We start from the raw sequence: 15108 nt of genomic DNA on the forward strand, positions 1-15108 counted from the left end.
GTGTTTTGTATTTTGAAGCAAAATGGATCTTCCTTTAACTTCAAGAACCATTGATTTTTCTAGTCTCTACATTTGAAAATCCATGGGATCACTAAAATGACCAAAGAAGCTTAGCCAATGTATGTCAAAGCATATTGATTTAAAATAAGTTAATGATATAACATAACTATGGAATCTCCATTATCAACTACTCATCAATTACTCAGAGGGGTAGCTCTGTTAGTCTGTATCTGCAAAAACAATAAGTACTGTAGAACCCTAGAGACTAAGGGTGTTTTTTTTTAAAGGTAGCCTTTTTTCAAAAAAACTTCCCGTGTCCAGACTTTTGAAAGAACGTGGCAGTTTTTTCGATCGTGGAAAACCTCATTTTTGAAAGAGAGCATCCAGACTCTCTTTCGAAAGAGGCTTTTTTGAAATAATCTTTTGAAAAAGCTTCTTTCAAAAGAAGCTTGTAGTCTAGACATACCCTAACAGATTGATTAGGGCATAAGATTTCATGGGTAAAACCCAATTCATCAGGGCTATGTCTAGACTGCAAGCCTCTTTCGAAAGAGGCTCTTTCGAAAGATACTTTCGAAAGAGCCTCTTTCGAAAGAGAGCGTCTAGACTGCACGTTGAACTTTCGAAAAAGCGGCTTGCTTTTTCGAAAGAAAGCATCCAGTGAGTCTGGATGCTCTCTTTCGAAGAAGCCCTATTTACACTGAAGAACGCCTTCTTTCGAAAGAGGAACTTTCGAAAGAAGGCGTTCTTCCTCGTGAAATGAGGTTTACCGCCATCGAAAGAAAAGCCGCGTTCTTTCGATTTAATTTCGAAAGAACGCGGCTTGAGTCTGGATGCAGGGGAAGTTTTTTCGGAAAAAGGCTACTTTTCCCGAAAAAAACCCTGAGTCTGGACACAGCCTAGATGAATTGGAGTGGAAATAACTGTGGCATGAGTATATATAAGGAAGAAGTTGCTTGTGTTAATAAGGCTAATCAAGTCAGGATGGAAGTGAGTTGTTCACAGCATTTAATGTGGAGATGTGACTATCCAGAGAAGGAAAATTGCCTTTGTTGTGTGTTAACCAGTTGAGCTCTTTATTCAAACTAAACTGATAGTGTTGAATTTTCAGGTCATTGTAGAACTGTATCGTATGTGGGGGTGGTCTGGCAGAAAGAGTGCACGAGATAGGGCAGACTCATCTACCGGGCCAAGTGTGTGGCTGGATAGATTAACAGTGTTGTTGAGTGAGGTGAGGGTACAATAATTTTTGCCCCCTGTCACCTATAGGAGTTTAGATAGTTTATTTTCCTTTTTCCCTCTGTAGAGAAGTAAAAATTACATTTGAAATGTCTTGTCTTGTATTTGTAAAGTCCAGCCAACATGGAAGTTTGTGTGAAAGCTTGGTTTTAAAAACTATTCTTTTTTATTAAAAACACATGGCCCATTTTTTTTCAACTTAAAAAAATCACATTTGGATAGCAACCAAGCCTGGAAATTTTCATCTGGAAAGCTGAAAATATTAGACATTTACGAGTTACTGAAAATAGGGAATAGAAAGGAATGCTTAGGCAACTTTATTTTATCACATAACTGTACTTATTACTATAGGGCTGTGTCTAGACTGGCATGATTTTGTGCAAAAGTGCTTGCTTTTGCGCAAAATCTTGCCGCCTGTCTACACTGGCCACGAGTATTTGCACAAGAACACTGACTTTGTAATGTACAAAATCAGTGGTTCTTGCACAAATACTCTGACACTCCTGCTCAGGGATAAGCCCCCTTGAACAAGAGGGTCAGTGTAGACAAAAACATAAATTTCTTGCGCAAGAAAGCCTGATAGCTAAAATGGCCATCGGAGCTTTCTTGCACAAGAGAGCGTCTACACCGGCACGGATGCGCAAAGGCACATGCCAGTATAGATTCTCTCTTGTGCAAATATTTTTAATGGAAAAACTTTTCCGTTAAAAGTATTTGCGCAAAATCATGCCAGTCTAGACGCAGCCTAGTTGTATTGTAGCTGGAATTGATATTTATATAGAACTATAAGCTCATAGAATCATAGAACACTAGAATTGGAAGGGACATCAAGGGGTCATCGAGTCCAGTCCCCTGCCCTCATGGCAGGACTCAGTAGCATCTAGACCATCCCTCATAGATGTCTATCTAACCTGATCTTAAATATCTCCAGAGATGGAGATTCCACAACCTCCCTAAGCAATGTATTCCAGTGTTTTCCACCCTGACAGTTAGGAAGTTTTTCATACTGTCCAGTCTAAACTTGCTGCAGTTTAAGCCCATTGCTTCTTGTCCTAGCCTCAAGACCAAGGGGAACAACTTTTCTCCCTCCTCCTTGTGACACCCTTTTAGATACCTGAAAACTGCTATCATGTCCTCTCTCAGTCTTCTCCTTTCCAAACTAAACAATCTCAATTCTTTCAGTCTTCCTTCATAGGTCATGTTCTCTAGACCTTTAATTATTCTTGTTGCTCTTCTCTGGACCTTCTCCAATTTCTCCACATCTTTCTTGAAATGTGGTGCCCAGAACTGAACACAATACTCCAACTGAGGCCTGATCAGCACAGAGTAAAGCAGAAGAATGACTTCTCATGTCTTGCTCACAACGCTCCCATTAATGAATCCCAGAATCATGTTTGCTTTTTTTGCAACAGTGTAACACTGTTGACTCATGTTTAACTTGTCATCCACTATGACCCCTAGATCCCTTTCTGCAGTACTCCTTCCTAGACAGTCGCTTCCCATTCTGTCTGTGTGAAACACATTGTTTCTTCCTAAGTGGAGTACTTTGCATTTGTCCTTATTAAACTTCATCCTATTTTTCTTAGACCATTTCTCCAGTTTGTCCAGATTATTTTGAATTATAGGGTGGTAGGGTTAAGAATAATTTAGCTATCATATCCCACTATACATGCATATTATGAACATGTAATTTATGTTATACAACCAGTATTTCAGAGACATTTGTTTTTAATTTTTAGAACTATTATTTTATCACTCCACCTTTATATCCATTAGTTAAAATTGGTTCAACTGTACCAGCCACACAGAGAAACATGAAAGCACTATTAAAGTTACAATTTTAAAAATCAAAATGACATAATTTCGAGGTCTAAAAGTCACTGTTGGATCTTATCCCTCAAAAAAAGGGGGCATTCATCCCTTTATAGGGATTATGCTCAATTTCTCACCAAAACCAGGGTTGACTTAAATTTGTCATTAGATAAGGAAAATTTCTTCAAAGTTCCAGTTCACAGGAAGGTATAATTTGGAAGAGACAAGGTGAAGAAAAGTTTCTGACATTTTTTAAGAGTTTGGAATATTTGAAGTAGTCCAAGGAAGGCAAGTTAGGCAGATATTCATAGATGCAAGGTAAATTGCAGAACCAGATGAGATACATTTTAGTCCCATGTAAAAAAAAAAAAAATATCACGTGGCTTTGCAATTTTTCACCTGAATAATTTTCCTGCATACAGAGTAGTCCTAATACAGTGAATACATGGTATTTATAAATATCTATGTGTGTGCAGATAGGCATTATGTGTATGAGAATATATAGATTATGTCTGTAATGCCAATGTATAGCTTTCATACATGGCTATACACATGTATGAAATTGAAGAATATAATTCTTAATTTAAAAAATGGTCATGAGTTTTCCACACTCATGGTAAATAGTGGGCAATATTGAAAATATAATTCTGCTCTTATTTGAATCGTGGAAAAATCAAGTCATGCTACATTATATTTCCATTTAGGGTTTCATAAATGTGTAGCATAACTGTTACTAACCAGATCTATGGAAAAAATGTTTGCTTAGATCATTGTATAAGGGGATCTAATTCAAAGGAAAATGTAATTGTTTCCAAGAAAGAAAAGACTTGTGTTTAAAATTAGAATTCATTTATGTAGGTTGAAGCTTGTTTTATTCCTCCTTTCCTCCTTTTCTTTTCCTCTAGAGAAGATGTACAAGTAAATGTCTTGCCTCAGTAGACTTTTGTAAATATTTTGGATATCAGCATGTTAGAAGTAATACTATGGCACTCATTCACATCATAAATTCATTTTTTCTCATGAAAATCTATGTATATGCATGTTTCCTTACATGTGATTATCTTCTTTTCTTTCAAGTCTTTTTCTTCTCTACCATTTCCAACAAAGCAGGGGAAAAAAGTCAGTCTTAGAAGAAGGAGACCGTCAAAGAGTAATAAGCAGCTTTGCTTCACGTGCTATTGAGGCTCACAAGCAGTCTAATATCAATGGATTGTTGAACAATAATCTCCCCAAATCTGCAAGTAACATTACTTTTTTATCTGATGAGAATCCACTAACAACTCAGAACCCTTTGTATGTGGAAGGTGTTGTTCAACGTTCTCCCAGCTCTTCATTGCTACAGAAAAGGAAAGATATTTTAGACAGTCTTTCACCTAGAAGATTAGCCTTGAAAGATGCCATTTTGGGGTGTCCTTTGGGAGACATTCACCGTGCATGGACATTGCCGATTCGTATTTCTAGGAGACATGTCTCCAATACTCTAAGCAGGCCAGTAATCATGGATCCAGTTCAGTGGCAACAGGAAAGACTCAAAGCAGAGAATGAAAGAACTGACAATCAGCACAGCAAGGTGGATATTAGTAGTCCAATATTTAAAAGAATCATTGGTACCAAATTAACTGTAAAAGAAAAAGCAAGACAGTTTGAGCAACAGGCTTTGCAGGAAATGAAACAAGTAAAATCCTATGATGTGAAATGTTCACGTTCACCAACACACTGCAACCACCGCCAAGAAGGAGAAAACATGCTAGAGTTGTCTTCTGAATCTCTACTTTCTTCTCCAAGCAATCGCTTTCCTCCTTTTTCCTCTTTGACACCTTCTACTGAAACAATTGAATTCCAATCATTTGTAGTTCCTTCAGTAATCATTACTCATCATGACTGTCCTGAAGAACTTTCTCCTCCACCAACTCACAAACCAACTCCTCCTTCTTTTAGGATAAAGAGACCAGTTCGCCAAAATTTTCTGGCTGCTCAAACCAAAGTGGAAGTAATAGACAGTATTCCAGATCCTCCCAAAACTCCCCCTCCTCCACCACCCCCGCCTCCTCCTCCAACTCCTCCTCCATTGCCACCCCAGCCTCCATCTCTTCCTACCATTTCTCTAGCACTCTCCTCCTCATCTACTCTAAGTACCCAGCACCCTATAAAAAATACTAAGTCCCCTGCCAAACAGCTACCAATATTGTCACAGGCCACAGTACCTGAGCTACCGCCTCCCAGAGAGCTGAAAGGGATTCTTAAAAATATTCACAACTTAGCAGATATTGAAAAATCTGTGGCCAACATGTACAGTCAAATAGACAAAAACCACATTCTACCCAAGCACATATCCAAGCTTAAACCATTTGCAGCTCCAGAACTGCCACCTACAGAAACTGTTGCTGAACACAGCCAGCAGAATGGCAACTTGAGCTGTATAGTTGAGGAACTTGAAAAGCGATTTCCATCCCAGTCCACTGCATTATGAAATTACAGTTGAATTTTTTCTTGTGCTATATTTTTCATGACATGACTATCACAGTACATGTTATCTGCCTCATGAGAACATTGCACAGTTAAAATATTTCTACATTAATGGAAGAATTCAGACTTGTTTCCACTTTTCTGTACATTGCTATTTGTTCTTGATGCTAAGCCTAAAGTACATTTTCTTTGCCTGATCACTCAAACTTTATAATGTATAAGATTTTAAAGGTAGTTCTGTCCAGACTGCATTTTACTGTTTTATTATGCTGATTTATTTTCTTTGTCTGGTTACAAAAAATTCATAGGAGAAAGTGTACATTGAAAGCCACTGAGCTATATGTAATAGGCATATGTTGACACTGCTTTATGCTAAACACTCTAGTGTTGTAGGCTATGTCAATAAGCAAGGCAATTCTCCTGAATTACTGAAGGCATTTCTTTCTTTACCCATAAAGTGTACATCATGGGAGAACTCTAACTTTTACCGTACAGTGTTGGATGTCACAGAAATGCAAATGATGGTAGAAAACAGACTCAGCAATAACAAGACAAAGTTGTGACAATTGTGTATCATGTCAATCTATAGGCGATTGTATAGCATTCTTCACTGGTTACGTGCTTTCATCTCATGTAGGTTTGATAAAAGTTTTTCTATTTATCTGTCAGTCAACCTTATTGTCCTCCTTTTGTTATCTACATTATGCCTTCCATTGCTTCCTTTTATTTTGAAACTTCATATTGTGGGTCTTCACTTTTATAAACCATTTAATGTAAATGCTTGTAAAGTACCTCTTTAATCGTATTTCATATTAACGAGCTCAAAGTTTTCCATCAATAACATTTTTGGTTACCTTTTAATGTAATAATCATTCTGATCAGTGTGATCAAGAAAACATTTTGTAAGTTTCTGTAAAATATGTATATAATATGGGTAGCATTAATTTAAATTAAACACACACTTAAAGTATTTCAGTTATATTCAATTAGCTTGTCCTTTGAAGCAAATGGTAAGTGTAAGAAGATTTGGCATAAAAACAATGTAGCTCAATGCTAAGTTTTATTTTTTTCTTCTGCCAAAATCCTAGATAATCTTGTTAGATAAAAAGTGTCATTTTTAATTCAATGCAATCGGGAAAGGAGCAGGCACTTGAAGGAAAACTTAAAACTTGTCCATGTGAAATATTATCCATTCTACACAGAAAAGTAATTATGAGAGTACTTAGCTAACTGCCTAGAAATAGCCAGCTTTTCATGGTATTTAGTTTTCTTTTCTTTTCTTTTCTTTTCTTTTCTTTTCTTTTCTTTTCACTGCATCTGGCATAAGTATGGATGTTTCAATACAAAATTGCTGAAAGTAGTTTCTCCTTTTTTGTCCCAGAGCCAAACTGTGAACTTCAGCACATAAATTCTGCTGATACGTTTGAAATACTCTATGCCTAATATAGTCTCCTGTCAGAGTGTGTGAGATTTTAGATCCAATGTATGTAATGAACAGCAATAATAGCAAAATGTGTAGGTAACTTGATAATCAATCCATTTTTCTTGTAATAGAGGTTTAATATTTTATAGGATTCAATTGTTGCCTACAGTGCTAAATTCTCAGTGACTATTACCATTGCAGCACCCACAGCAAGTTTCCACTTACAACCAGACAATTACAAAAGAAGCCTATAAGGTTTAAATATAGAATGGATGTATACCAGTAATTCAGGATATATCATGGGAATAACCCACAACACGAGGATGGCCACTAACACATTTCCAGAATACCAGACATTCCAGAACTTCGTGGAATGGCAAGAACCACTCCATCTGTGTGACCCTGCCCCAACAGTTTGTGTTCAGGTCACACGAGTCAGGGTGGAGTGCTGCACTCTTCAGAATGGCATGCATTATGCATGATGTTGGATGAAGCTACATATGGTTTTATATCAGTACAGGATGGGACAAACCAAACAAAGGCAGGGCTGTCTGTCTTAAAACTGGATTAATGACCTATTTGTACATTGCAATGCTTTGCATTTGGTCAGGTGTGTAGGCTGTATTACAGTGGTGTACTGAGTAGATTTGAATCCCTGATCCAGATTATCAAAGTGCTTAACTTGATTTCAGTGAAACTAGTGATAGTGCACAAGTTAAGAACATGTGTAAGTCTTTGCAGAATCAGAGCTTTAATTCACTTATATGAAGTATATTATATAGATAAATTGACCTGCTTTGCAGTATTGCCCATTCTGCCCTCTGAAGTCTGTGGGAGTTGCTGGTGCCCAGCACTTTTCAAAATCTGGCCAATAGTAAATTTCTTCAAACTTTATTAAATTATGATTATGTGTGACCTTCCTTAATTTCTCATTTTTTAGTTTAATCCAACCAAGCTCAAACGAATCTTTAGGGAAAATATCATATACATTAGGTCTTCACCCACATATGGTGCTTTCTTCATCATTTTGGAGAACCCCTCTTAATACTAAAAGTTTTAATGTTTGGGATTTTTTTTTAAATTATATTCTTTTTCATTAAAGTGAATATCTGTCGGCAACCTTTGTTAGTCAGCTAAGGTTATTGGCAGTAGCTGGCAATATACTTCAGTGTATTTTTCTGTGAAGGTCTTTTTTTGAAAAATGACTTTTTTTTTACCATTCCAAACCTATGCAATGATTAAGTGGAAATCTAGAGCAATAAGAAGCACAAATGTCTCTATCCGCTCCCATCCTTTTGACAGTATTTTCTTTTTAGTTTATAAAGTCTTTCAGGGACAGGGACAGTCTCTTACAGTGTATTTTTACAGCATTTAGCACAATGGAGCCCCAGTCACAGTCGAGTCCTCTGTATGCTAGTGTATTACATATAATAATAATCAATTACTGAAAAGTCTCTAAAACAAATTTAAAAGACTTTGATAAAAAGTTATTCCGATTAACTTAATTGCCATGGTCCTTGAATTAGTTCCTTAGGATCAGATGCCCTGATGGGGGAAGGGAGGAAGGAGCAAAGGGGACAACTGCCCTGGGGTCCAGCAATTCAAGAGGGCCTGGGGTTCCCAGCCACAGCTGTCACTACTGTGGCAAAGGTGGTGGCCACAGCCCTGGGGTCTTTATTTTGCCAACAGAATGCTGTGCTATGCAAGGTCTGCAGCACAGCATGCTCCAGTTAGTGCTGAAGACTGGCTGCTCCAGCCCCTCCCCTTTCACTCAAGGCCACACCCTTTGGAAGACAGCGGAGTTGGACACCCTCACACCCTGCCCAGGGGTCTGGCAAATCTGTCAGCTACCCTACATAGACATAACTGTACACTGAACATGTGGTCTGCATTTGCTCTTTATTGTACCACCTTGACCATCCTTAGTATCAATTGAAGATGTGAATTGATTCCATAAATAACTAACATTTCCTTCCCAACCAGGTAAAAAAGGGTATGGTGTTCATCAAGCACTCAGAGCTGGTTTCTGCCTTCATCATTCCTTTAACTCTCACCATTCTAAATTGTATTTAATTTATTTATTTATCTATGTACTTATTTATTTTACTTTTAAAAAAAACCCCACAATCATAGTCAATCAATTTTTTTTCAGATTCTAAGGTAGTGAAATAGCAATCAATGGTATGTTATTGGTAAGAGATACTGTCTGGCCACTGAGCAGTTGGATTAAAAATGTCTATTTATGACATTTTAAAAAAATCTTTCTTCGTAGTTTTGAACTGAGTGAAACGTTTCACCTCAAAAGAAAAAAAGTAGATAAAAATAATTCCTAATTCTAACTAGTATTTAGGGTGTTTTGATTTTGATCTCTCTTTTGCCTTGAATACAAGAAGAAATATAAATACCTTTAACAAAATACAACATTCAGAAGGATTAAAGCAAATACATAACTTCTGTTAGGCTACATCTACACTGTAGTTCTTTTTTTGGACTACAATTCTTTTTTCAGAAGAGGCTTTTCTGACATTTCGCCATTTACACAGGCCAAATGTGGGGAAAACATTCTCTTTCAGAAGAGCCCTTATTCCTCATAAAATGAGGAATACAGGGCTTCCGAAAGAACACATCTGCTTTTTCAGAAACTGACCCAAAAAAGCAGATGCGTTCCCTGGATATGGCAGAGTTAAAGGCAATTCAAAAAATTTTTGAATTACAGTAGCAATATCGAGCAGTGGTAGGTATACTATTTATGCCCATAACTTCACTTTCATTGTAATCCTTAACTATAGCATTGTAAATGTTGTGTATGTTTTGGTATTAGCATACTTCATCATTAGTACTGTTTCCCTTGTTTTTCCTTTTGTTTTAAATTGAGGGCATCTGTCAGCTTGAAAGCCAGGAAACCAGATTATACTTTTTATCTAGACATTATTACAGATCATCTGGGGGATTTTTAAAATTATTTAACGGGAATGGAACATGTAATTTCACCTTGGTCTTTCCTTTTATAATGAAACCTTATGCTGTAGAGTGAAATACCAAGAAAAATGAAAGTTAGTAGAAAGTTTTGCCTCTTTTTCTGAAAACATCCAACCATTAATAGTAGGAGGAACATTATGCACTTCTCTCAAAAGCTTGATTATAAAATATAGGTATATTTTCAGTAAATTGAATTCAAAGAGTAAATAAGTATTAACTTACTTTTATTACTTCCACTTTTAATCTGTACTGCATTGACCACTCAAGAGCAATTAAGTTTAATAGGCTTTCTTATCCTGCTTGCAACTCAATACCTTCAATTTCTAGAGACTGTTATAAGCTAAAAGGAAACCTAATACAGTATTGCTCATGCAGGCATTGGAAAGTGACAGATCATCTTTTGGTGATAAATCTTCATTTCATTACTTATAGGAACAACTGCAATAATTCACTCTGATAACAACATGTGCTGAATATTAATAGAAAAGCTTTACAAATAATGATATTAAAGATTGAGATCTTCCATTCTGTTCTTTACTTTTTTCTTAACTAATTAAATGGTTTTCCTAGGCTGATATCTATGTACTAGTTTAAGCTCAACACAGTTCTGAGCATTTACCTGCTGTATCTCAAAATAGCAATGTTAAGGTGTAAATGCCGCTCAGTATTTTTTCCCGAACTATTTAAAGTTCCTGGAATGAAACGTGACAGTATAAAAATTGACAGACTTAAAGACAATGTTTCCATTATATGTCTGGTTCACTGAATATGAATTCAAACAAACAAATATTCCAATAAGATCAAAAGCACAAAGCCTGTGGAAAAATAAACCATAGCTAGCTGAAAGACTATAATACACTGTGGAAATGTTAGGGTAGATATAATTTTAATATTAATATAATTAGTGGAAATTATCAATAGAAGCTCAAGGCTAAACTCTAGCTAGTCCTGCATCATTGCAGAAAGCCAAAAACAAAATAAAAGCCTACTGTCTATCAGCTGAAAGAGTACAAAACAGAGAATTTTTCACCTTCTCTGTGCCACTATGAAGATCTCTATGGCAGGAATCCATACCTCACTGTGAAAAGAAAGGAAATATGTGGGCAAGGGATTTGACCAGTGGCACCATGTAGTGTGTGTGTGCTGCCTCTCCCCATCCATATTCTATTGTAGCAGTGCACTGACTTTCTGACTCAGTTGGACTCTAGAAGCAGCACTAAACAACACATGGCTCTAATACTCTTCCTGAAATATAGTTATGTAAGTCCAGGCATTTGTTTTGTCTTAAAAGACCCACTTATTTTGTATTATTAGGTAAATATTCCTTACCATATTAGTAACATTTTCAAGGACATTATTTCTCTACCTCTCTTCCATGAAAATAGTGAATATGAACAGCATCTTTACATACTATTAGAGCTGTGTACTAATGTTATGTTTTTCTTTTTCTGAATTTAGGCGAGGATATGCACAGCAAGAGGTAAGGCTATTTCCCAACTATATTATTAAAACAGTTTGATAGAAGAGAATGTACAGCTTCTTATTTCCAGCACTTTTTCTTCAGCTGTTTACAACACAGAGATTTTCTCTTCAAATCTATTAGTTTGATTGAAATGTTAAAATAAATTGAAAGTTTGCATTAATATAAGTTAATTTTCTTCAAAGGCTGAAGATTGATATGAAAAGTTGGGTCAAAGCTGTTAATGTCAGGACCTTCAAGAACAGTGTATTCAGCTCCTTATGCTCTTTAGCATCTGCAAAATCACTACCTTGCTGTGATTTACTCCTTCTGCAGGACAACATTCATGTGTCTGCTCTGATGGGGTGAATATAGCAAGTTGCAGGACTTCCTGCTTTTTCCAAAAAGACTTAATTTTTTTCCATATAAATTCACATGAGTCTCTTACTATACAAATAATCCCTAAATTCAGTGGGACTACTTGTCTGATAAGATACTGCTCTTCTTGAGGAAGGATGGGAGCATCTGCCCCAAGTTACATATGTGCGGTAGGTATTGTAAATTGCAACATGTAAAGTAAGTTATAAATAAAACTATCATTTTCTGTTTTTACAATTCATTTATTTTATATCATGGAAAGTTATTAGGCTTAAACATTTTAAAAAGAAAAAAGTAATAAAAACTGAAAATAAAGGGCAATGGGCTGGCATGGGATCATGCTCAGCACCCTTGTACTCCCAGCAACTGGGGCAGCCCTCTGCAGCACTCAAGAGGTTTAAGCTGCTCTATGTGATCTTGGTTACACATTGCTCTGCGGAATTAAATAGGGCCATGCTGAAGATCTGGAGTCACGAGGGGAGTAGAAGGCTGAAACCTGCCTCCTCACCAGACAAACCCCACTTCTGGCCCTGACCCATGAGTATGGCCCTATCTGCTTCCCCAGGGATCAAAAAAGTAAAATCAGCAAAATCTGAAGCACTGAGGAAGGACCTTAGTTCAAATAATTTGAGCCACACAGTAGTTCAGTAATGTAACCGCCATTATTAGGCGCATTTAGCTATGAGGTAGCACAGGATAATCATATGTAGCTGCTGTTAGACTCTGTACAGATCCTACTTGTTCTTTCTCAGATAGTAGCATGTTTTTGTCATTCTGTACACCGTGCAGCAGAACAGAAGATGCAGTTTTTAGCAATTATATAGTTCAACCAACTACATAAAACTATTTGTCTTCCTCTACAAAAGAGAAAAATCGGTGCAGTGAATAGGGTGCTAGAGTGGAACTTGGTCCTACTAGGTTCAAGCCCTAGGTCAACTATAAACTTTGTTCTAAATTGAGGCACATTTTTAATCTACCTTATAACTAAATGCCCTAACTGTAAAAAGGGAATAGTATTTCCTTATTTCAGAGGGCTACTATGATAATTAAATCTATTAATGATTGTGAGATGTTCTGATACTGTGATGAAAAGGGCCAAATCAGTACCCAAATATACAGAAGACAGCAACCACAGAGGGAAATAGAGAACGTGATGACATTGTTATTGAAACAAAGCACTGTATTACAATTTACTTGAGCTTTCTAACAGAAACTTCCTAGTAACTAGGGGTATGTCTACACTACCCCGCTAGTTCGAACTAGAGGGGTAATGTAGGCATACCGCACTTGCAAATGAAGCCCGGGATTTGAATTTCCTGGGCTTCATTTGCATAAGCCGGGTGCCACTATTTTAAACTGATTTTACTGATATATGTTTTACCTGGTTCTCTATTTACAATGTAACTAAAAAGTATTCAATGATTATTGAAGTATTTTGGCTATTCTGAAATTAAAAATACTGATAGAACAGTGCTTGGAGAATCTCCTTCAAACTTTTCAGTTGCAACATAAATTATCTGTTCTGCTATCTAGCACTGTCTGATTAATCTTTCTGTTTCTAATTATCTTTGTCATCAACAGCAATTGTTGAGACCCTCTCTTCTCAGACCAGAGGTACTATTTTTTTAAAATTTTTCCTTACTGTTCTTTAACTTTCAAAGCAGCCTTTTCATTATTTTCTGATCTAAATTTCTATTTTCCAGGAAGAATTTTTGTCACCATTAAAGAAAATATGTTTATTTTGTAAAAGAAAAAATATCTAGACTTTTAATCCCATTTATTTAGTTTAAACTAAATATCCGAGGCACTCAGCCTTATGACTATTTTTTGGAATTATCCTCCTACTTCTATTAGTCATTAATGTTGACTTCAGCAATTGAAAAGTTTTCTAGAATTCTTTAAAGATTAATAAATAGAATAATTGAATTGAACCTCTCTAGTCTGGAACTCTTTGGTCCAGCAACATCTGTTGTCCAGCATGGTTTTAGTTAGCCAGTTTTCACATATCATGGGTGTGGCCAAGTTTCCCATGGTCCCATAAATGTTGTTTACAGCCACCAGTCCTGGTTCTCAGTGTTCTGTTCTGTTATTAGTTCTAATTTACTCCTAAATGTCTTCCAAGAGCCCAGTAATCAGTGGAAGTTGGTAATGCTTGTAGACAATATTGACCTCCCATGATTTGGCAAATTCTCTGGCTTGGCACCAGTCATATCCAGCAATCTTACTAAGATTTTCCATCCTTGGAGGTAGAATTTTCTTATGTGCAACACCAATATTGAGGTAGTGTTTGGATGTTCGCCCACCACTACAAACAAAAATTGTAGATCTAAATATATATTTTAAATAGTCCATAAATGTGGAAGAAAATATATTAAAACAAGGGATAATTAACAAGGAGCAATGCTTATGTTTATTTACTTTGAAAGCTCATGATACTATTTATATAATTTTGTTAGCCTAAGGTGCTATAGCACCATTGTTTTTTTATTTGTTTTGTTTTTACTTACAAATGAATATGGCTACTCCTCTGAGACCTTTGAGTACATGTATCATCATCCTTTCTAACAGACAGATGCATGTTTCAAAGATCTTGCAAATAAGGTTTCATCCTACAAAACAGCTGGCATCACACCTAATACTTGCTACTTTGGACTCATAAATGCTAGGACATTACCAGATAGCAAAGATCTGGCCTTAATGTAATACAGTTTACCATGTAACACAGTTTTTTTATAAAAAAATCATTAAGATCAGAGTTTTAGATATCTGCAAACTCAAAAAAATTCTATTAAAAGAATCTTTTTCTTTCTTACCTTAAGCCATTAACACAGGCGTGGACAATATTTTTTCATGGGGGGGGGGAGCACTCCAAGAACTTGGTAAGTGGTCGAGGGCTGCACTCTTTCATTATATTAATGGAGAGGGTGTGTGGATCTGGGTCTGGGATGGAAACTGGGTGCAGAAAGGCACTTGGGGTAAGGGATTAGGGTGTGGGATCTGGGAGGGAGTTTGGGTAAAGTAGGGTATTGTGATCTGGGGCAGCAGATGAGGGTGTAGAGGGAATGCAGGGCCTGGGAGGAGGTTGTGACCTGGGACAGGAATGCAAGAAGAGGAGCAGGGTTTTGGGCTGTGACCAGGGATAGCAGATTGGGGTGCAAGGTCTGAGAGGGGTTTGTGACCTGAGGAGGTGTGTAGGAGAGGATGCAGTGTCTGGGAAGGTGTATGGGGGTTGGAGCAGGGGTGCAGAAGATTTGGGTTACGTGGGGTATGAGGGCAAAAGGGAGCAGAGGGTTGGGAAAGGGAGGGAGGAGCTGGGGTGCCAGAGATAGGCTTTGTCTGGGAGATATTTCCT

At 36.9% G+C, this 15108-nt stretch overlaps 1 protein-coding gene across 11 annotated transcripts in view; it reads left to right on the forward strand.

Moving 5' to 3' along the window:
• The window catches only part of PCDH15 (protocadherin related 15), a 1468744-nt gene that overhangs the window by 1437588 nt on the left and 16048 nt on the right, over positions 1–15108 (forward strand). For all 11 annotated transcript variants that reach the window (XM_075935032.2, XM_075935036.2, XM_075935034.2 and 8 more), the window contains 2 exons: positions 11378–11399; positions 13338–13370. In XM_075935032.2, coding sequence (XP_075791147.2) covers positions 11378–11399; positions 13338–13370 — 55 coding nt within the window. The remainder of the gene's footprint in view (positions 1–11377; positions 11400–13337; positions 13371–15108) is intronic.

The sequence above is a fragment of the Pelodiscus sinensis genome, chromosome 8 (assembly GCF_052426305.1).
Source record: "Pelodiscus sinensis isolate ZL-2025 chromosome 8, ASM5242630v1, whole genome shotgun sequence".
In the NCBI taxonomy this organism is placed as follows: domain Eukaryota; kingdom Metazoa; phylum Chordata; order Testudines; family Trionychidae; genus Pelodiscus; species Pelodiscus sinensis.